General features: G+C 44.6%; 1 protein-coding gene across 7 annotated transcripts in view; it reads left to right on the top strand.

Moving 5' to 3' along the window:
• Nucleotides 1-683: 683 nt before the first annotated feature.
• Nucleotides 684-22,087, top strand: part of Ap1b1 (adaptor related protein complex 1 subunit beta 1) — a 53,484-nt gene continuing 32,080 nt past the window's right edge. For 6 of the 7 annotated variants that reach the window (XM_047561480.1, XM_047561479.1, XM_047561475.1 and 3 more), the window contains exons 1-2: nucleotides 684-815; nucleotides 18,871-18,933. In XM_047561480.1, the coding sequence (XP_047417436.1) occupies nucleotides 18,897-18,933 (37 nt within the window). In that variant the 5' untranslated portion in view covers nucleotides 684-815; nucleotides 18,871-18,896. Of the gene's footprint in view, nucleotides 880-18,870; nucleotides 18,934-22,087 lie in introns of all 7 variants that reach the window. The other variant, XM_047561474.1, reaches the window with a different exon arrangement.

The raw sequence follows: 22,087 nt of genomic DNA, 5'->3' as shown, positions 1-22,087 counted from the left end.
AATGCAAATATTATTTGTCCAATAAAGCACCTTTAAAGAGTAGAGATTATATAATGTTTTAAAAGAGATGAACAGAAATTATCTAGAAGGAGGAGAAAATTAACAGAATTGGGAAAAGTGGCTATAGCAATTGAGGTCCTGGCAAAAGGAAATGGCATTTTATTAAGATCCCATTGGATAAAAGTTTCTTGGGGGGTCCGATGTTTCCCCTAGGACTCTGAATTCTCGAAAGGCTACCCTGAAGTCCAGCTTCAGACTAGCAGAGAAGCTTCAGTCTTGCGTTTGACAATTTACATTTAGTTTTGATTCTCCCATTGGGGGAAATCCTACTCTGAGAAGGATTTCCCCCAATGGGAGAATCAATGAGAAATCTTCTCAGAGTAGGATTTCCCCGCCTATAACGTAGCAAAGGGACGAATCTCAAAGTCCCCACCTTTTCTGGTTCCAGCACGCTAATTACTTAGCTGTCGACTAGCTGGTTTTTCTTAGCGTTCTGCAGAGCACAAGAGCGAAGCAGATGGGCTGCAGAGAGGTTAATGGCTGTGGGTCCGGACCCGCCTTCTGACCCCGCCCACCTTTGCCCCGCCCACGGGCACCACCCCTGCCCGGGTTGTACCCTTGATCCCGCCCCCAGGCCGTGCGTCCACCGGAAGTGCCCGCGCGCGGGCCGCTCACTTCCGCCCGGCAGGTGACAGCCGCGGGGCTCGGAGCGGCTGGCTGCACAGACGCACCGGGTTAGGGTGAGGAGGAGGCCGCGGACATTTTGCTGCCGAACCGAATCGAGTCGTGGCGCCGGGAGCCGTTTGGACCTGGGGGTGAGGAAACAGGGAGCTCGACGAGACCCGGAAAGAAGTGGGGCGGCGAGTCGGGGGGTCCGAGGTGAGGGGGTTGCAGGGGTCAGAGGTCACGGAGAGGACGCCATGCTAGAGGGGCGCGAGCAGCGTCCCCAGCCGCGATCAGGAGGAAGGACTTCGGGTTCATTCATTCGCGCCTACTTCACTGCCGGACAGCACCCGGCTCGCCCCAGGTCCGCAGCCTTTCATAGAGCGCCCGCCCTGAGAGATTCCTAGACTTAGGCCCCGTGGAACCTGCCCCTGGCCGGAGAGAAAACTTCCGGATCTGGTTTCTCCCTTTGCCCTCACTCCCATGGCTATCCTGAGACCTTCTCCTCGTACGGGGGCTTATCTCTTTGCCAAGTTTCCAAAAGAGGGGTGGGGGGCGGGCCAAGAAATGGCACTATGCTTTCCACGCCTTGATAGGCTAAGGCTTGGTCTGTCCTTTGAATCCTTAGGGATGAGTTGACGGAATGGGGACACCTGTAATAATGCTAAAAAATACTAACAGCTATTGCCAGCTATACTGTGAATGATGCGCTGTGCTTTACTTATAATGCCACATTTAAACCTCAGCAGCCCTTGTAGAGTAGCTCTTGATACCTTCCCCATTTTATGCACCAGGACACACAGGCACAGAAGTCAAATCACACATGTAAAGTCAATCAGATAGAAGAGGCAGAAGAACTGGCTTTCTTACCTGGGTTTTCAGGGACCAGCAAAGTGCAGAGACAAAGGAGAAGCCAAAGTAGAGTTTGGGTGTAGGAGCTGTTTAGTATTATAAGCTGCTGGTACATTATTTGGATCTGTGTCAAGGTGTAACCTTATTGCTTGTCTGATCATCATAAAAGGCATTTAATTCACTTTCCTTAGGGTGCAACAGTCCTGCAGACTGGCTTAAGTGATTTATCTTTCAGGACAAGAGCTTAAAATTTCTCTGACTGTTAGGAACTGTGAGACATGAAAAGGACTATCCATGCAGCTTACTTGCACACCTCTCTTGAGAGTGGTTGAGCTGCATTGCTTTCTCAGTAAAGAGAGAGGAACCATATAATCCCTAGGTTCTAGAAGAATGTACCTGTTGTATCCAAGGGAAGAATCTGCCTCCCTGAAAAATGCTCAGGCCTGTGCCATTTTGCCTGGGATGAATATATACCTTGGCTGGAAGATGATAAGATGGTTTGATGGCCAAGGGTCTAGGTTCTGTGGGTTGCAGCCTCACTCCTTTGCAGACATTCATTTGTTCCAGTTCTGACTCAGTTTCCCTGACCACAGGGTGAAGACCTGCCACCCTCCTACATACTCCTGGGTGCTTTAAGCCTTAATGAATCCAAGAAGGTTTCCGCATGCTTCTGAAGAAAACTGTGATAGAAATATTACTATCGTTACTTTTTTTTTTAAACTATGATCTGTTCTAGTTCAATTGAATTCACAGAAACTTAATACTGTTACCTTATCCTCATCCCTCCAGGAGAGGATTTGAGATAAAGCAACTTGTCACAGATGGTAGGAACATGAGCAGAGCTCAGAGCATCTGGCTCCCTATCCTGGCTTTAGCCCACCAGGCTCCTTTGACCTCTTAGAAACCATCATGAAGGGCAGTTTCACTATTTCTTAAATAATCAGATCCCTCAAAGGTTGCATAGGTAGAGATCATCTGTTGAGTGTGAGTCAACCAGAAGCTTCACCCTGAGTAGCTTGAAGGGCTCAGAGGTATAATGGAAATAGCATTCTTGACTCCTTATCAATTAGCCCCAGCTCAGCAGCTTCCTGATAGTGCAACCTGGACAGTTTATTTGGGCTGTGTCCGTTACTTCAGGTCCAAAATAATACTGACCACCCTGCCCCTCCCCCACCCACATTCTAGAGTTGTTAGAAGAGGAAATTGTGCAGAGTCTGTTACAGTGGTGGGTGTTTTGACCCTAAGCCAGTTGATGCTTGCCAGGGCCTGTGTCTGAGGAAGACTGGCAACCCTGGCTTGTGGGGTGTTGCTTCCTTCTGCAAACGGACCTTTATGTACTTAGGACTTCTCTCACCCTTCTTTCACTTCCTAAAAGTATTTCAGAATAAGTTCAGTTTGTTGGTCCTTCAGAGTCTGACCCTGGACTTTGATCTTTGTCTAGCCACCCTCAAAACTTGCATGTCTAAACTGCTTACTTCCCAGAAAACCTTCAAATCTGGCATCAGAGCATGATGTGCTGACAGTAAACAAGCATGGCTTGCATATGGTTTTATGCTCTGCTCTATTTCTTTTTCTTTTCTTTTCTTTTTTTTTTTAAACAGGGATTGAACCCAGGGGCACTGACTGAACCACTGAACCACATCCCCAGCTCTTTTTTTAAAAAAATTTTATTTTCAGACAGGGTCTCCCTAAGTTGCTTAGGGCCTTGCAAAATTGCAGAGGCTGGCTTTGAACTTGCAGTCCTCCTGCAACTGCTGGATTACAGGTGTGTGCCACTGCCCTTTGTTCTGTTTCTGAAGATTGAGGGTCATCTATTCCTTGAAGGCCTTTCTTTTTTTGTGGACAGGTATTTTTATTATCACAAACCAGAAGAAATTTCTTGTTCTTTATCCCTTCTCACAGAGAAGAGTAAATACCCCAGAGAGAAGATATCCCCTGAGCAATTGGGGAATAAAAAAAAAAATTCTCTTGAAAATCTGTCAGTGGTTCCTCATTGTCCTCAGGCTAAAACTCACTCATATTCCTTAGCTTGGCATCCTTGATCTTTTGGGCTTTGACTTTCGCCTGGTTCTCCCTACTCAGCCCTCCTACTCCATACTTCAAGCTGCTTGCCTTGTATACATACTTTATCCCTTTCTGCCTTTGCTTTGTGCTCTTCCTTCTCTGTTTGAACACCATTTCCTGCTCCCCGCACCAAACCTTTGTTACTGGAGCACTACTTGGTGCTGCCCTTCTGATCATTACCTCCACCCTACAGGTCTGAGTTAGATACCCTTTCTGGATGTCCTGTGATCACAGTGTGTGACACTGTGGATGTGAGTGTCTGTTCACTTGGATGTCTTTTTAGAAAAAAGTACTCGCGATCCTTCACAAAAGCTTGTCTGAACTGAACTGTGTTGTGTTCTAGCACCTGTCTGGCCCAGAGTCAGTGCACCACAAATGTTTACTGACTGAATATTACATTGACTTGTTAGAATTTCTTGACTTCTGTGGAATTCAAAGCACTTTCGAGGTGATGTCCTATCCATTGTCATATCATCCTAGGGCGATAGGGAAAAATTTGACTAGTAGTGGTATTAACTAGGCTTGAACTATCATTGCCACCACCAGCCACTGGAGTTCCTCAGGTCCCTAGGGAAATAGTAAACACTTCCCCTATGTAGTAGTAACAGTGACTAACATTTGTCCAGCCCCCTTAGTGTGCTGGGCACTACAAGGACTTTGTATGTGTTGACTTATTTTAGCCCATTAGATTTTCTGTGGAGCTGAGGGACTTGTCTGTGGTTCTAGACTCCAAAGCATCATGATCTTCTTGTCTTTACCTTGGGCTTGACCTCTACCAGGAGGGTCTCTAAGTTGGGAGGCCCCTTCTAAGTAAGGTGAGTGTCACTGGTTGACTCCAGAAGTTCCAGAGTTCATCATCAACCAGGATGCCTTAGTCATTGATCCCCATCTATCTTCCCAGTGGACACTAAGCTACAAAATGGTAGATTTGGAAGTCAGTTCTCAAAAGCTTTAAACTAAGCCTTCAGTGTTTTATTTCAGCAGTTCAACAGCAGAGTTCTATAGTAGATTAGAAAAGTAGATTTGAGTGGCAGGTTCTTTTAAGCCACACCTCATTGCTTTTAGGATCTTAAGGTGGAATGACAGCTTGAGAATAACCAGCTGTTGGGTCTGCTTCTGTCATCTTCATTCTTTAATCTTGAAGGATTAGTTGTTGGTTGTTGAGACACTGAGAACAGAGACTTCATAAGTTCAACACTCATTCATTCATTCAATGTTTTTTGAGACCTGCTAGTGCCTGGCACTGGACTGTGCCAATAGGTAACCAAACCAGACATGGTTTCTGCCATCAGTTTGCTTTTTCATTGGCGGGGGTGGGGGGGAGTAGAAATAGTGGGGGAAAATGCAATGATTAGGAAAACTGATAAGCCATGAGAGAAAACAAAAAGGCATAGCAGCCAGAGCCTGTTAAAATGTCAGTCAGATCTCAGGTCTCCTCTGCTCAGAACTCTTCACCTCCCTCCAAGTAACAGCCAGAGTCTTGACCTTGACCACAGAGCCCCTGTATTCTCTGATCTCATAATCCACTGCTGCCCTCATATATGTCTCAGACATGGCAAGCATACTCCTTTACCTTGGCATTTTCAATTTTCTTCCTTTTGTTGCAATGCTAGGGATCAAACCCGGCATCTCATATGCTAGACAAGTGCTCTGTCGCTGAGTTACATCCCCAACCCTCTAGCTATTTATTTTGCCTGGAAGGCTCCCCAGCCACCATAATGTCATTGGTCACCTTCTCAAGGAGGCCTTCTGTGGCCACCCTAGTTAAATTTCAACCTTCACTCCATACTTCCTATCCTCCTTCCCATCACTGTACTTGCCACTCTCTGAGATACTACATATTTCCCTTATTTATCTTGCTTATAGTCTCTGTTCTCCGTGAGGATGTAAATAAACCTATGAAGGGAAGGATTTTAGTTTCCTTCACTGCTGGCTTCCCCAGTATGTACAAAGCTTCTTGTATGTGGCAGGCACTTAGTTAATGTGTGAAAAATGTTTAAGAATCCTGGGGGCTGGGCAGAGAAATACCTTCTTACAGCAGATGCAAGGAAGGTGTCTTTGAAGTGAGGTCATCTTAGCTGAGATGTGAAGGCTGTTTGTGTAGCCACGCTAGGGCAGGAAAGGATAATCCAGGCAGGAGGATCAGCAAGTGCAGAGGTAGTGAGAATGTGGCACTTAAAGGAACACAGAAGGCCTGTGGGCCTGGAGGGATACGGGGGGAGGAGAGGCTGTCAGAGCCCACTGCCTTCTACAGTCTGCTCACTCTCCGAGCTGTAGAAGCTTATGGGAGCAAGTGACAGCAACCTGGCTTCACTGAAGGAAGTGGCCTGAACATTTCTCCCATTTTTAGATGTTGCCATCTGTTCTTCTACCCTTTGCCCTTCTCTCTCTTATCGCTTATGCACTTACTTTCCATTTATTGCTGTAAAATATGCATTTTCAATTTGAATATGGTCAAAACAGCTTGACAGCCAGAGTAGAGATACCTCTGATCCTGGCAGACCCAGTTCAGCTGAGGTTGGTTTACAGAACATGAAATTTCCCCAAGAAGAGAATTGAGCACTAGTCATTAAAATATTTATTGAACACCTGTTCTTTGCCTGGTATACAAATGATAGGTAGAAAAACAGTAGTGAACAAAACAGATAAAATCCTCGCGTTCATGGAATTTGTATTTCCCAGGGAGAAAAATACTAAGTACATTTTATAGGATGTAGGTGATAAGTACTCTGAAGGGGGGGGGGGATAAAGGAGGAAAGAGAACTGGGAAATAATGAGGATTGGTTGGAGGGGTATACAATTTTAAATAAAGTGATCAGAGAAGGCCTCAATGAGATGGTGATATTTGAACCAAGAGTTAAAAGAGTTAAGGATCTGAGCCATAGTCTACCTGGGATAAGAGCCTTCCTGATAAAGTGAACAGCATATGCAAAGACCCTGCAGTGGAAACATGCCTATTGTGTTCAAGGATCAGCACAGAGGCTCATGTGACTGGAGCTGAGGAAATGATGGAGAGAAGAATTCAAAGAGGAAGTGGTGGGGGTGGGGGAAGCAGCCTGTCCAGCCATGGTAGGGATTTGGGCTTTTGTACTGAGTAAGATTGGGATCTGTTAGGACTGGAGCAGAGGGGTGTCATTGTCTTAGACTAAGAGAATCATTCTGGGTTGTCAGGACCGGTAGATACAGCATTGGTAGCAATCTCAGTGGGAGGTGATGGTTGACCTGGGACCAAGTTGTAGTGATGGAGCTAGTGAGAAGCCACTTCACGGAGAACTTGCTGATAGAAGAGATGTGAGGTATGAGAGACAGTATGTTGTCAAAGGGAACTGAGATTTTTAGCCTGAGAACCTGTTAGCAGCAACTGGATGATGAAGACTGCGAGATGAACTTGTTGGGGGAAGGAAGGAAGCTGGGGGTCAGTTTATATCATGGTCAGTTTACCTGCCCGCTAGTCATATAGACATTACATAGAGAAGTCAATTAGATGGTTTATGTGTAGGAAGCTGGCACTCAGGGAGAGGTTGGACCAGGGAGTCTAAAGGGTGAGTTGTCCACATGGGGATGACACTTAAGCTCTGATGCTGGATGAGCTCACCAAAGAGGTGAAATAGTGTAGATGGAGAAGAGAAGAGTTACTAGGCCTGAACCCTGTTGAAAGAGAGGAAGAGGAGGAAGGAGCAAAGGACACTGAGAAGGAATGGACCTTGTGGTAAGAGGGAAAGCAGAGAGTATGACTTCCTGGGATTTAAAGGTAGAAAATGTTTCGGGAAGGAGGGGATGATCAGTATTGTCAAAAGCGTATCAGAGGGACACTTGTCATTTGACAACAACTCTGCATCTTCTGCTGGCAGGGTCCAACACACCCTTGAATCTCATCCTTTCTTACCCAACCTCATCTGCTCCTTTCCCCCTTCCAAGTCTTTCCTCCGACCAGGCAGCAAGTCTCTGAACACACAGGTTTGGACCTTGAATGTGCCACTCCTCTCCATGTCCCTAATCCCTTACTTTTAAGTGAATGATCCTTAGAATGCAATGAGACAGAGGCTGTAAATTACTCAGCACAGAGCCTGCTCCCAGCCAGACTGGCAATGACTCTGCTGTTCTCATTTCACTCCCTTGTTGTGCTATGATCTGGTGGGTCTTCTCTGTCACCCCAGCTCCTCTCTTTCTAAATCCAACCTGTCTTTCCATGTTCAGCCAAGCCCTCCTTCATCAAAGAGAACTTTCTGAGATACTCCACCGGAGCAGAACGCTTCTCCTCTGAGCTTTGGTGCTAGTTATCTGGAGGGCAGAATCACTCTATTATTCCTCTGCAGTCCCTTCCCTGGCCTCTGAATCTGTAAAAGCCCCATGGGAAAAGATTGTCCCTTATTTACTGCATTCTTCTTCCTGGGTGGGGCACAGTCCCAGGTTTGCAGCAGGTGGCGTTCCACATTATACTTGCTGATGGATGGCCATGAAAATGGACAACTCTCGGGAAAGTGTTCCTGGGATATAAGTGGGAGAAACAGATCACAAACCTAGTTCTATAGTTTTTGTCCTCTTTCTCCTCGTCTTGATTAAGTACTGTTCAGAAGATGAGCTCACTAATTTTTTTCCAAATGCAGAGGAACTTTCCTTTTTCTTGGCAGCAGACCTTTCCACACATCACTGCTTGCAGATTAGTTGATAACTGGCAACTAATTCTACAATCAGGTAATTCTAGAAGAGGTTTTAGAGACTCAATGCTGAGATAAGAACCTTTGCTTACATGTGGCATTTGTCTGCCTTGGTTCCTTTTCATTTTGAGACCTTTAATTGCTAGTGGGCCTCAGGAGATTGATTTTGATTAATCAGTTTTCATCTGAATCCCAGGAGACCCATAACTTGGCAAGCTCTTCTCAATAGGCTTTTGCTAGTCATGTTACCAAACTTGATGTTCCTGTTGTCCAAAGTAGATGGACTGGCCTTAAAATAACCTTCAGTTCAACATCTAAGGAATTCTGTAGGGATATGTGGCAGTCCATTTCACGTACCCTTTAGCTTGAAGCGTGTGTGTTTCTTGCCAGGGCTTCATTTGGAGAGGAGTTGTCATCTCACTGGATGGAGTAGGACACATGATCACATCGTGGGACAGTGGTGGAAAGCGTTGGCACTACACTTCTAGCTGTGACTCAAAAAAAGGGGGGGGCGGGGCATTGATCTCTCGGGGTTTCAGTTTCCTCATCTGTGAACCTGTGATGTTATTGAAACCTTTTTCACAGATTTTTTGTGAACTAAATCTAGAGCTCTTTACATAGCGTCTGCCCATGGTGCACCTGCGCATTTGCCATTACTGCTACTGCTGCCACATTTGTTCTGACTTTCATGCTGAGCCTAAAGAACACAGAGCTTATCTTTTCATAGTAACTGAACTAACTTGAAAGAGCCTGTCTGGTTTTGGTGACCACATGGTCTCAGAGAAAGTCTGAAATCTAGTTTCTCTACTGCTGAATCATCTTTTAATCTTCAAGTTGCCCTTACCCGTTTCCCTGTCTGTAAAGTAAACTTTAGTACTTACTGTAGGACCCTTTTCCTTTGTAAGAGACTGTTGGGCTAGGGCTGTAGCTCAGTGGTAGAACACTTGCCTAGCATGTGTTAGACCCTGGGTTCCATCCTTAGCACTGCAAAAAATAAATAAATAAAATAAAAGGATACAGCTGGGCACAGTGGCGCACACCTGTAATCCCAGTGGCTCAGGAGGCTGAGACAGGAAGATCGAGAGTTCAAAGCCAGCCTCAGCGACAGGGAGGTGCTAAGCAACTCTCTAAATAAAATACGAAAATAGGGCTGGGGTTGTGGTTCAGTGGTTAAGTACCCCTGAGTTCAACCCCCAGTACCATAAAAAATAAAAAAATAAAAGGATACTGTCAGATGGTGGTGGCAGGTGTTGAGTAGACTTTTCATCTCTGTCAAACTCGCATGGCACAGAGTAGGGGACTATTTGTGAGATGAATCTTTCTCTGTCCTTGAGACAGAAGTGAAAGAGGAGAACATTAGGATGATCAAAATGTGACTTTCCTGTTCCAGGTGGAGAAAAAATGGTAACACCACTCAAGTCCCTTTTATTCACCTTTTCCTAACGTAGTCTTGAGTGCCGTTGAACTCCGTGCTTCTTGGAGCAGATTTCTGAACAGGTGTTCACCAGGGAAGGGTTTAACTATGGAAGCCACCAACACAGACCTTCACAGATCCCGGCCTGAACATCCTTGCATTCCGAGATGGGTTATGGCAGCTAGATCAACCTTGTCTAATTGTCTCTTCTCTCTTTTCCTAAGGCTGCTTTTCTGGCTGATCTCACAGCACCAGTGGGCTGTCTGATTGATTCACTGAGTGCTGATGGTGTGCCCTACAGGTGCGAGGATGGCCAGCCTCACACTGCTTATCTGCTTGTAGGGCATGGGCTGCTCTGACAGGAATCAGTACCTTTGAGAAAAAAATAAAAGAAACCGTCAGACATGTGAGGAGGGGTGAGCAGACTCATCCCTGTCAAACTCAAAGCTCCATGGGCAGGTACACGATCAGGGCATGGCACAGAGTAAGCCATTGTCTGGCCTTGAGGGGAATCAGAACACTGTCCTACTTGGCTTGTTACTGTTTCCCTTCCTACCAAAGACCCAGTAAGATTTACCGACCCTGCCAGGTGCAGTGGTGCACACCTGCAATCCCAGTGTCTTGAGAGGCTGAGGCAGGATCTAAGTTGAGAGCCAGGCTCAGTAACTTAGCGAGGCCCTGAGCAACTCAGTGAGACCCTGCCTCAGAATGAAAAGTAAAATGGGCCGGGGATGTGGCTCAGTAGTTGAGGGTCTCACAGCTCTTGGTAGCAAAGCCAGACTTCCTGGCAGTCATCTTGGCATTGGATCAACCTTGCTATTTTTGTTGAAAGTTAACTGCAAAGCCATATGTTCCAGGTCTGTCCTGGTACAGTAGTTGAACCAGGGGTTCAACCCCTGGTACCAAAAAAAAAAAAAAAAAGATTCACTGATCTGGCTGCATGCTGAACTTGTTCTCTTTTGTCCCATTGGAAATATCTTCTGTCATGTTCTTAGAATGATCGTGCTCCACTTCCTCTTGTTTGATACCAGGAAAGAACACCCATTGGTGGGGAAATGAGTAGAGACTTGCAGCATGTGAAATGTAGGAGGATTTTTTTTCTGTCATTTAGTGAACTTGTTTTCAAACTTTGTGCCATGGAACCATGGGTTGTGTGAAGGACTCCTGATGAGGAGGGGAAGGTGTGGGCATAGTGGAGTGAGCCCAGGCTCTAGGCTCCCCAGCTGTACTTCAGCCAGAGTAGTTACACTTCTCTCTGTTCTAGACAAGAATGGGGATGGACTTGAAAAGTCATTGATCTGGTTGAATTTTCATTTGACAGTTGGAAAAAGTAAGGCCCAGAGATGGGGGAATTTGCTCAGGGTCTCACAGCTCTTGGTAGCAAAGCCAGACTTCCTGGCAGTCATCTTGGCATTGGATCAACCTTGCTATTTTTGTTGAAAGTTAACTGCAAAGCCATATGTTCCAGGTCTGTCCTGGTCCTCACTGTCTGGCACTTGTCACAGAAGTCTCGTCTTGATCTGTTATGGGCCCTTGGTTTTTAGCTTCTCTAGAACCCATCTTTTCGTTCATTGTGTCAGTAAACATTTGGTGAACTTCTGTGCCAGGCATAGTGCCACATACTGGGTTGACAACATTAAACAGGACAGACCCCACATTGGAGGCATGTGGAGGGCAGTGGAGAAGTCTGGGGCATAATTGAGTCTAATGTTGAGAGGCCTCAGGCCCTTTGGATGCAGAAGACGCTCCTCAGAGGCAGCAGAGCTTAAGCGGATACAAGAGTGTACACAGGAAGAGTGTTTTGGGTAGATGTACTATTTTCCTAAACTGCTTTATGTTTAAAACAGGTACTACATGTACACAGGACAAAATTACCAAGTTACCAAAATGTGAATGATGAAAGTCAGTCACCCAGCTTTCTTACTGAAGGAAACCATTATTAATTTGTCTTGTTTGTGCTCTTAAGAATAGTTCATGCATTTGTAAACATTCAGTATTTATGTTTCATTAATATTCATATTTTGAGCTGGGGTTGTAGCTCAGGGGTAGAGTACTCACCTAGCATGTGTGAGGACCTGGGTTTGATTCTTAGCACCACATATAAATAAAATAAAGGTATTGCATCCACCTACAACTAATATATATATAAAGACATTTTTAAAATGGAAATGGTAGCTTAGTACATTAGTTTTGCATTTTGCTTTTTTCTTTTATTATCTTGGAGAGTGATGCATAAAAAAATGCATGTATAGCTGCCTAGTTCTTTTTCATAGTTCCATAGTTTTCCTTCAGTTGCCCAGTTGTATTGATGGACATTTAAGGTGTTCACAGTATTTTACTATTACAAAGGATGCTGCATAAATAATTTTGTGTTTACATAGTTTTTTTTTTTTTACATAGAAAGTCCTAGAATCAAAACTGCTGGATCAAAGGGTACACATATTCGCAGGTTTTTTTTATAATTTGTTCAGTCATAGATGGCCACAATACCTCTGTTTTGTTTTTATGTGGTGCTGAGAATTGAACCCAGTGCCTCGGGCAAAGCACTCTACCACTGAGCCACAGCCCCATCCCACATTTGCAGTTTTGATAGCTGTTGCCAAATTGCTTCATGAATTGTAGCACTTTAATTTCTCACTGGCATCAAATGGGGATGCCTTTTTCCCCACATCCACACCAACATGGGGTGTTATCAGACTTTTGGGTCTTTATTAGTCCAGCAGCTAATAGATGATATTCCATTGTAATTTCTATTTCTTTTACTGTGAGTGTGAACCATTATATTTCATTTTCTGTGAACTGTCCACATCCTTTACTAGTCTCCTATTTGTAGTTGCTTTTCATATATTAAGGAAAATAGACTTTGCGATGTGATGCAAATTTTCGTGTGCATGTTTGTCATTTGTCTTTTATATTTTCGTTATGTTCTTGGCCATCCATGAAAACCCGATTTTCTGTAATTGAGTTTATGGATCTTTATGCCACTCTCAGAAAAGGTTTTATTTTCTCTAGATTATACAGTGTTCCATTCTCCCTTTTCCTTTCCTAACATTGGAACATTGGATTTTACTTTGTTATTTTTTTTAATGTTTATATGAGCCACACCAAGTGTAGTGCTCCACTCTTGGGTGTGACCAGTGTCTGCATCAGGTTGGGGATGGTTTCCATTCCCTCCGGAGGGCTTTTGGGCACCCTTCCAGGTCACCATCCACTGATCTGATTTCCATCACCGTAGCTTAGTTTTGCCTCTTCTGCTTATTCTAGAACTTCATACAAATGAAATTCCATGACATTTATGGTGTTCACATTTATTCTTTTTATTTGGTACTGGGAATCAAACCTAGGTCTTTACCTATGACAAGCACATACTCCACTGCTGAATTATACCCCAGCCCTTATTTACATTTATTCTTGTCAGTGAGCTTTCATTCTCACTTTATCCTCTGTCAGAAGAATTATGTGAAATAACAGAAAAACAGGTGGTGATCTCTCCATTTTATTTTACTTTTTTAATTTTAAATTTTTTATTTTTTGGTGCTGGGGCTTGAACTCCTGGGTGTTTTACCACTGAGCTACATCCCCAGCCCTTTTTATTTTGTATTTTGAGACAAGGTCTCACTAAGTTGCCGAGGCTGGCCTCGAACTTGTGATCCTTCTGCCCTAGCTTCCCAAGTAACTGGGATTATAGGCGTGTGCCATCATGCCTGGCCACCTCCCTATTTTAAAAAGGAGTTGTGGTTTCAAAGTCATAATCTGTGAGTGTGGGAAGGTAGGCTTGAGGTAGGGACAGCAGCCTTGGCTCCTCAAGGGCAAAACCAGTTGTTCAAGGAGTGCCCCTTTTTAAATTTTGACTTTGCTCTTCCTTTGAGGTATTCTTTGGCTTGTAAATGCTAAAATTGAGGGGGATCCCAGCCCAGAATGCTGTCGTCTTAGCACAAGTGACTCATCATACTGCCCAAAGCAGTTTCTAGCCAAACATTCCCTTGAATTACTGCTTTTATAAATGTTCCCTGCTACTTCCAAAGACAGAATCCAAACCCTAAGCTTTTTTCTGCCCAAACTGGCCACTGCTTTCAAATGTAGCCTGTACTCCCGATCAGATTTGTCAAAGAATGTGGGGCATGGTGACACAGTACCTATATGCCCAGCTACTTGGGAGACCAAGGCAGAGAGGGATTGCAAGTTCAAGGCCATTTGCCAACCTAGCAAAAGTCTGCCTCAAAATTTAAAAAGAACTAGGAATGTAACTCACTGGTGAAGCACCCCTGAGTTCAATTCTCAGTACTGAGCAGAGCATGGGGGATTATAAAAAAGAGCTAGGTCTTAGCTCCCTTGGCCTCCGTGGTGACAGCTCAGCAGTGCCAGTAAAAGCATATCTTTCCCATGGCATCTGCAAGTCCCAGCTCCTCAGGACTGAACCATAGGGGTTTTTCCATTCCTGCAGAGAGAATGCAAAATCTCCTTTATACAGGCATCTAAGAGGACCAATGTGAGGAAGCTTGTAATAGAGAAAGGAAATGAAGAGACAGCCTTCCTCAGTAAATCACCAAGCTGTGGGTGAGCTCTAAGTGAGGTGTTTTGTGTTTTTTTTACTCTGTGCCTTGGGGTGGCTTTCTGAAGCATTTTTGCTTTCCCTGGTATTCCCTTCCTCCTCTAATTTCCTGTGTATGATCAACTTCAGAGGGATACCATTTCAGCATCCTCAGTCCCGCAGGGCCCTCTGCAGAGGAATCTGCAAAATAGATACTGCAAAAATAAGCACCAGACTGCGCCAGCACACTAGAGAGCAGTTCAAGTTTGTGATTAGTTAGTTGCTTAACACGTATAAAAGGAAGAGTGTCACCAAAAACTCAACTGCAGGGCTGTCAGCACTTTTTTAAAATTATTTTTTTTAAAACAGGGTCTCACTCTGATGCCTGGGCTGACCTCACCTAAACTCATGACATATATGAAGCTGTTTTATCAGAATAACCTCACCAACATAGAGGTTTTTCCTGAACCCTCCCACCTCAGACTCCTCCTAAGTAGTTGCCACTACAGTTGCTTGCCACCATGCCTGCATTCTACTTTTTTTTTTTTTTCTTTTGCAATACTGGGGATTAAATCCAGGGGTGCTCTACCACTGAGCTACATCCCCAGCCTTATTTGTTTATTTATTTATTTATTTTGAGTCAAGGTCTCCCTAAGTTGTCCAGGCTGGTCTTCAACTTGGCAATCCTCCTGCCTCTGCCTCCCAAGCGACTGGGATTACAGACGTGTCGCCATCCTAAAAGGTTTTTGCCTATATTTAAATCATTAAAAGGAAAAGCATAGCCCATAACACAGAGAGGTAGTGCACACCTGTATTTCCAGCTGTTCAAGGGAGCTAAGACCTAGCTCTTTTTTAGACACTTTTGCCAGTTATAGTCTCGAATCTGTGACTTATACTCTGAGATCTGTGACTGCAGCTCATTATTGTATAGTAGAAAACCCATTGCTCTTTCTCAGAGCTCCAGAAAGAACCTCTAGGTTAGTGAGGTTTCTCTGATAAAACAGCTTTATTATATGTGCAGGTAGGGAGTTGTTTAAATTCTTCTTGGAAACAAATACTGAGCGTTACATAACAGAGCTGTTGAAGAGCTCTGTTACTGAGCTTCCCTGGGATTTCCAATGGCCCCTTCTTTCAACAGCTGTCAATTCAACACTTGCCTTATGTGGAGGCCTGGGCCAGGCACAAAGGGGACAGTGGATGGTGCTTCGAGGCAGACCCATGTGGGTCCTCTGTGGATCCATCTACAGCCCTGGCTCATACTGTGAGGACCAGCAAGGTAGAGGCCCCACTGGGGGACTTGCACCATCTGATGTGACAGACTCTTCCGCTCTTTCCTGCAGCTCCCATAGAAAAGGGACATCATCCCCTTTCAACTATGCAAAGCAAGAGGAGAGTAGAATTGTGTCTTTTTTCTTTATACCATTTTGTCAGCAAATCCTTTATCCTGGTATTCTAAAGGTGTCCACAGAGGATTTAAGGCAACCCTGAGACAGTCCATACTTGTTTCCCATTGATTGCTGAAACAAATTCTCAGCTGGAGAACATCTCCATTGCCATTCTACTGTAAGTACAAGCTGAACCTGGAAAAATACAGGCTGGAGAGCAGCTGCTTTGGCTTGAAAGCTATGAAATGATCCATTATCCCTCACATCCAGCGCACTGTTACCTTTCATGTTGCCCCTGCATAGTAATGAATGGAAAGGAAATGTTTGTGGGTTACATATTTGAGTCCCTTCCATAAAGGTAACAGAGGGCACAAACTAAAGTGAGTTTGCTCCATTAAATGTTTGTTGGGTTTTGTGCTTTTCTATACAACAACAGTAGCATCAGGTGGATTGGAAGGTTACCGCTGGAAGTTTCATGGATTTTTTTTGTACTGAGTCCTTAGTCACTGTCAAGACCCTGCCCTCCCTCTCAGATGAGCAAAGCAGAATTCCTTCATTGATGACACAAAGCACTGAGCTCAGGTAGGCCAGGTAGGTCTTCAAGCCTAGCCATGTAGCCATGTGACCTTGAGCAAGTTCACATGAATCCCAGAGCCTCATTCCTCATTTGTGAAGTGGTGTTAAAAGCCATTACCCTATTAGTAGGATTAAATGAGATAATGTCTGTAAACCCCTGACTTTTAATAGGGACTCAGTAAGTGATCACCTCCCCCACCCCCCCAAATAGGGCAACCACTGTTTTGTTTTTTAAAATGGTCACTTCTTAATCTCAGAATGATCCCAAAAACCTCTGTGGCGTACTCAGGGTGACTTGGCTCCTGGGAAGCTTTTTTTTAACTTTCACTTATTTGCCAAGAAGCCTGGGAGTGTGCTTGCCTACCTTGCACAAGGCCCTGGGTTCAATCCCCAGCCATGAAAAAAAAAAAAAAAGGAAATATTCGGGTATATAGTAGATGCTTAATAATACTTGAGTACATGAGGAAACTTTGGTACTTGACTTGTCCTGTTGTTGCCTTATAACAAGTACTTTGCATTGTCAGTTTTGCATTGAGAGATGTCCTGAGAGATTCTTTAAGAAAACTAGGAGAATGCTATTGATTGTACCCCTTTCCAGAGATGAATACATGTTACTGATTTAGAAGTTTGGGGAAAGTTGTGGAGAGAAAAATCCACCCTAGCTTCTTTATTCGGAGTGGTCGGGAGAGAGGCATTTCGGTTACCCATGGGTGCTTACCCACTGATCCACATCCCAAGCCCTTTTTATTTTATATTTTGAGACAGGGTCTCAGTTGCTTAGGGCCTCACTAAGTTGCTCTGACTGACTTTGAACTTGCAATCCTCCTGTTTCACCCTCTTCAGCTGCTGGAATTACAGGTGTATGGCAATGTGCCAGCTCCTCCCTATGTTCTTAAACTTGGTCTTTCCCAAATTTATTTTCATATATAGGGTAATGGTAGTATCCCACGAGGAAGCTTGGATGAGTTAACTTGTATGTAGCATTTAGAACTGTGCTGGGCTATCCTACCCCTTGGTATTTTCCTGAAAGATCTAAAGTCAGATTATAGTGACACAGCCACCTCAGTGTTTATAGCAGCACGATTCATAATAGCTAAATTGTGGAATCAGTGCAGGTGCCTGTCAATAGATGAATAGATTAAGAAACTGTGATACATGCATATACACACAATGGAGTTCTGCTCAGCCATGAAAAAGAAAGCATTTACAGCATTTGCCGGTAAATGGATGGAAATGGTATTCCACTGGAATGGAATTTCACTCATGCTAAGTGAAATAAGCCAACTCAGAAACTCAAAAGTCAAATGTTTTCTCTCATATGTGGAAGCTAAAGTAAAATAAAGGAAAGGGGGGGAGGGAAGAGCAGGTTATCATTAAAGATAAAGGGAAGATCAATAATATAGAAGGAGGAGATCAAGAGGCAGAATAGAGGGGTGAGAAAGGGAAGGCAATGCAGAATGAATTCTTTAAGAATCATGTGCATATATAAATATACCACAGGGAATTGAACCTTTATAAGTAAAAAGAACCAATCAAATAGAAATAAATAGATGAGTGAAAGGAAGTCTAGTAGTGGAGGGAGAATACGGGAGGGGAAGGAAGACAGGAGGGAAAAGAGGGGAATCATGAACCAGAATCAAATTCCATGCATGTATGATTTTGTCAGAATGAACCCAACTACTTTGTATGACTATACTGCTCTAATAAAAAAAGAAGAAGAAGAAAGAACCAGGCACAGTGGCGCATGCCTGGCATCCCAGCAGCTTGGGTGGCTGAGGCAGGAGGATCACAAGTTCAAACCAGCCTCAGCAACAGCGGGAAGCTGAGCAACTCAGCGAGACCCTGTCTCTAAATAAAATACAAAAAAGAGCTGGGCATGTGGCTCGTGGTTGAGTGCCCTTGGGTTTAATCCCCAGTTAAAAAAAGAACTGTGATGGGGATGGCGAGTATCATGAAGGGACTGCTGTAACTGTAACACAGTGCTGTTTAACCTGTGAGCTCTTCCAGAGTTCCCAGCTATTCCCACTGATGGGCATTTAAGTTATTTCCAGTGCTGCCTTGTTATGGATAGTGAAGCAGTAAAACCCAGATATCCTTACTAGCTGATACTTTGTGGGAGGGATTCCTGGAAGTAGAATTGCTGGGTCAGAAGATAAGCACATTATGGGCTGGGGCTCTAGCTCAGTGGCAGAGCATTTGCAGAGTACGTGTAAGGCACTGGGTTTGATCCTTAGCACCACATAAAAATAAAACAAACAAAATGAAGACATTCTGTCCTTATACAACTACAAACTTTTTTAAAAAAAAACTAAGCACATTAATAGTGATAGGCTCCTTAGAATTACCCTCCAAAATTTGATTAGCCATGGTCTAACAGTTCATTTGCCCCATAAAGAGATAAGTAGCTAACTGGGCATGGTGCACACCTGTGATCCCAGTGACTCAGGAGGTTGAGGCAGGGGAATCACAAGTCCAAGGCCAGCCTGGGCAACTTAGTAAGACCTTGTCTCAAAATAAACTAAAAAGGTCTGGGGATGTGGTAGAGCACATGTGCTTATCATGTACTGGATTCAGTCCCTGCTACTGCAAAAGAGAGAGAGTCAGCCGCCATCGTCCCCTGCCACATGTGTGCTGGATCCTTTCCTTCTTCCTCCTCCCCCTGCACTCCCTAACTGAAAATGGAATGGGACACAGCTCCGAATCACCCCCCTCTTTTCTGTCTTACAGAGTGTGGCCACAGATAAGGGACCAAAATGACTGACTCAAAATACTTCACCACGACCAAGAAAGGTATTGTGTGCCTGTCCTACTCTTTGCCTGCCTGACCCTTCTGCTTGCTATCTTGGGGGTTGGGGAATAGGGGAAGGGTGGAGGCCTGAAGGTACTAGTGGGAGTGGCCTAGAACTTCTTACCTGTGGATTCAGAAAATTGAATTGCTGATGGTATTAAGAAATTGATTGCTCCTTTTCAAACTGAGGAAGGAAAGGGCATTTGCTCCAAGTATGGAAAAAAGCCCTCTTTGTTCCCCCTGGCTTAAAATACTTAAATATTGTTTTTTACTTTCCTTCTGGTGAGAGCACACAATCCTATCAGCAATCTCACTGGGGTTGGGGGCTGTTGTGCGTCTGGTCCTTATCCATGCATGGGCACATATTTTCCATGGTTGTAGCCAGAGTTCCATCCTGTTTTTCATTTGACATTATCATATACATTTCCCAACAGTTCTAATGACTCAATATTAAGGCAGTGGAGTTGCTGCAGTAAAATTTGCTGTGTTAGGCTTATGTTGTTGGGGATGTTTTTCCCCCATTTTTAAGGATGTGGAGGATGTCGTTGTGGCTGGCAAGTGTGCTTTAACCCTGTAAGCATCTCTCTGTCTGGCCCTTCCTTTCCCACTCCTTCCTTTTAAGTGAGATTGATACACGCCTACTGACCATATAGGAGTCTTGTTGAATCACCTGAGCCAGGTCCTAAAGTCTGCCCCTTAGCAGGCATTTTATTTATTGGTCCAGCCTGTTCTGTTTTGTTGTAAGAGACAGGTTCTCGCTATGTTGCCCAGGCTAACTTTGAAGTCCTGGGCTTAAGTAATCCTCCCCACCTCAGCCTCCTAAAAGCTGAAACTACTTGATGGTTTTTATTGAACACCTCCCATGTGTAGTGAAAGAGACAGGTAGTCTGGGACCTGGCTTTGCTTGAGGTTGAACTGGGAAGACAGTCTATTAAGTAGCCGCCACACTAAAGGGTGGGGGTGCAGAAAGCTGTGGAAGAACTCCAGGTAAAAAAGGGTGTGGGAAGGGGAGGGAGTAAATGCTCTGCCCATGATTCATCTAGGGAAGGAAAGCAGTTGCATTGCTGAGGAGCATGCTAGAAGAGGCCAGAGAGGCATGAAGTCAGTGAACTTAACACTGCATGTATCAGAGTATCAGTGGTGGGCTTTTCTTCTGGGGAGAGTGTTCAGAGAGAGATTCCTGGGTTCAGATCTTAAATTTGACATCAGTGTTGTGTGTGTGTGGTGGTATGCTGGAGATCCAACCCAGGGCCTCATGTGTGCCAGGCAAGCACTCTACCACAGAGCTATATCCCTAGACTATCAGTGATTTTTTTTTTCCTCATGGTGCTGGAGATTGAACCCAGGGCTTTGTGCTTGGGAGGCAAGCACTCTACCAACTGAGCTATATCCCCAGCCCTTCAGTGATGGTTTTTAAGCAAGGGAAATTCCAAGACAGATTCTAATAAAGGATTGAGGGGAAGCAGGGAGACCAAGATCACAGCTCTGATAAGACCTGAGGGTTACTGAGCCTGGCAGTGGTGGGGAGGAGCTTTGGGAAGAGAGAGAATGGAATGCCTATTATGTGATTGAGGAGATAGGCTTGATTTAGGGATCCAGTAGAGAAAGGACACATTTCAGAGGTAGTCAGATCCCAGGGTCACCCCATCAGCCTTCTTGGGGCTGACTCAGGCCTAGACCTATCAATTAATGGCTGTTGTACTTTATCTGGCCACAGACTGAGTGAATCAGGGGCAGCCCTGCAGAATAGTCACGGGTCAAGATCATCATGGTTTGTTGAATCCCAGAACAACCAGAAATTCTCCCCTTACTCTGTTGCAGGAGAAAAGCACATGTTCCTTAATAAATTTGAACTGCAAGATCTGCAGATTCTTCCTGACTCTGTTGAGCAATATCCTTAGTGCAGCCTTGCCCCAGGACTGTGCTGTATGATTGTGTTCTTAATTAATCACGTTTGCTGTCTTTCATCTCAAGTTCTCTTTTGAGCTCTGCATTGTCCAGTCATGATAAAGAACCTACTAGTGGGGCTGGGGAGATAGAGTCGGTAGAGTGCTTGCCTTGTAAGCACAAGGCCCTGGGTTCGATCCCCAGCACCCAAAAAAAAAAAAAAAAGAACCTACTGGTTTTCCTTTTCCTCATTGTAAATCCACCTAGAACTTTCTCAGCACTCAGCAATTTTTCCACATGATGGTCACCTCTTCCTCAAGTAACTTGAGAAGGAAGCACAGGATTCTCATTCTACAGAAGAGGGATCCAAAGGCAGAGGGTCATGTGACAAAATAATAACAGCTACCACCTTTAGCATAGCCCACCAGCAAGGCACCAAGCAAGTGTTTCACATCTGAGTGTTAAAGAGAGAATTCAGCACCCCAGACAAGGGAGAGAAAAGAGACCAGGAAACAGGTTGAGAGAGGCAAAAGGAGTGTCCTGGGGTAGGCTCAACCAAGGTGTTTGGAATAGACTTAGAGGGGACAGACCTGGTTTCAAGTCGTGGCCCTACCATCTGTTAGCTGTGTGTAGATTACCGAATCTATTACAGCCATCTGTAAAATGGGGTGTGAAGTTGGAATGAAGAGTTGGCAGGAAGGTGAAATGAGAAGGGCATGGGGAAAAGTTAGCGCGGCACAGGGCTCAGGGAAAGGCTCAAGAAATACGTTCTGTCCTAACCTGCAAGGAGGTCCTGCCTGGCTCTCTGTGGCACATCTAAAACAACCCTACTTCCTCATTTCCTTTCTCTCTATTATCAAGTTCTGAAGAACAATTGATTACATGTTGGAGCCTCACGGGGCAGCTGAATTCTGATTTTCCAAGCTGAGCAATCACTTGTGGCTCAGGAAATGAAACCCTGAGTAAGCTGTTTGAACTTGAGGTTCTAGGAAAACAGGAAAAGCCTACGTGTGGGATCGAATCCTCTCCTCTCCTCAGAGTCCCTGAGCACCCAGCCTGTAGGGCCTCTAGTTCAGTGAGGGAGCAGAGGAGAACTTTGCTTTCCCCTGCATTTTCCACAGTCTGACTGAGCAGACCCTGCTTGCATGCTTTTTCCCCCCTCAGGAGCTTTGCAGTCTGCACAGTTCCTATCGCTTTGGTGCAGCGTGGCCTCTAGCCTTCCATCTTGATAACTGACTATCACTCCTCACTGTCACCTATCGTACCTGA

Source organism: Sciurus carolinensis, chromosome 8, assembly GCF_902686445.1.
Source record: "Sciurus carolinensis chromosome 8, mSciCar1.2, whole genome shotgun sequence".
NCBI lineage: Eukaryota > Metazoa > Chordata > Mammalia > Rodentia > Sciuridae > Sciurus > Sciurus carolinensis.
The sequence above is the reverse complement of the archived record's forward strand: the minus strand, read 5'-3'. Positions and strand labels throughout refer to the sequence as shown.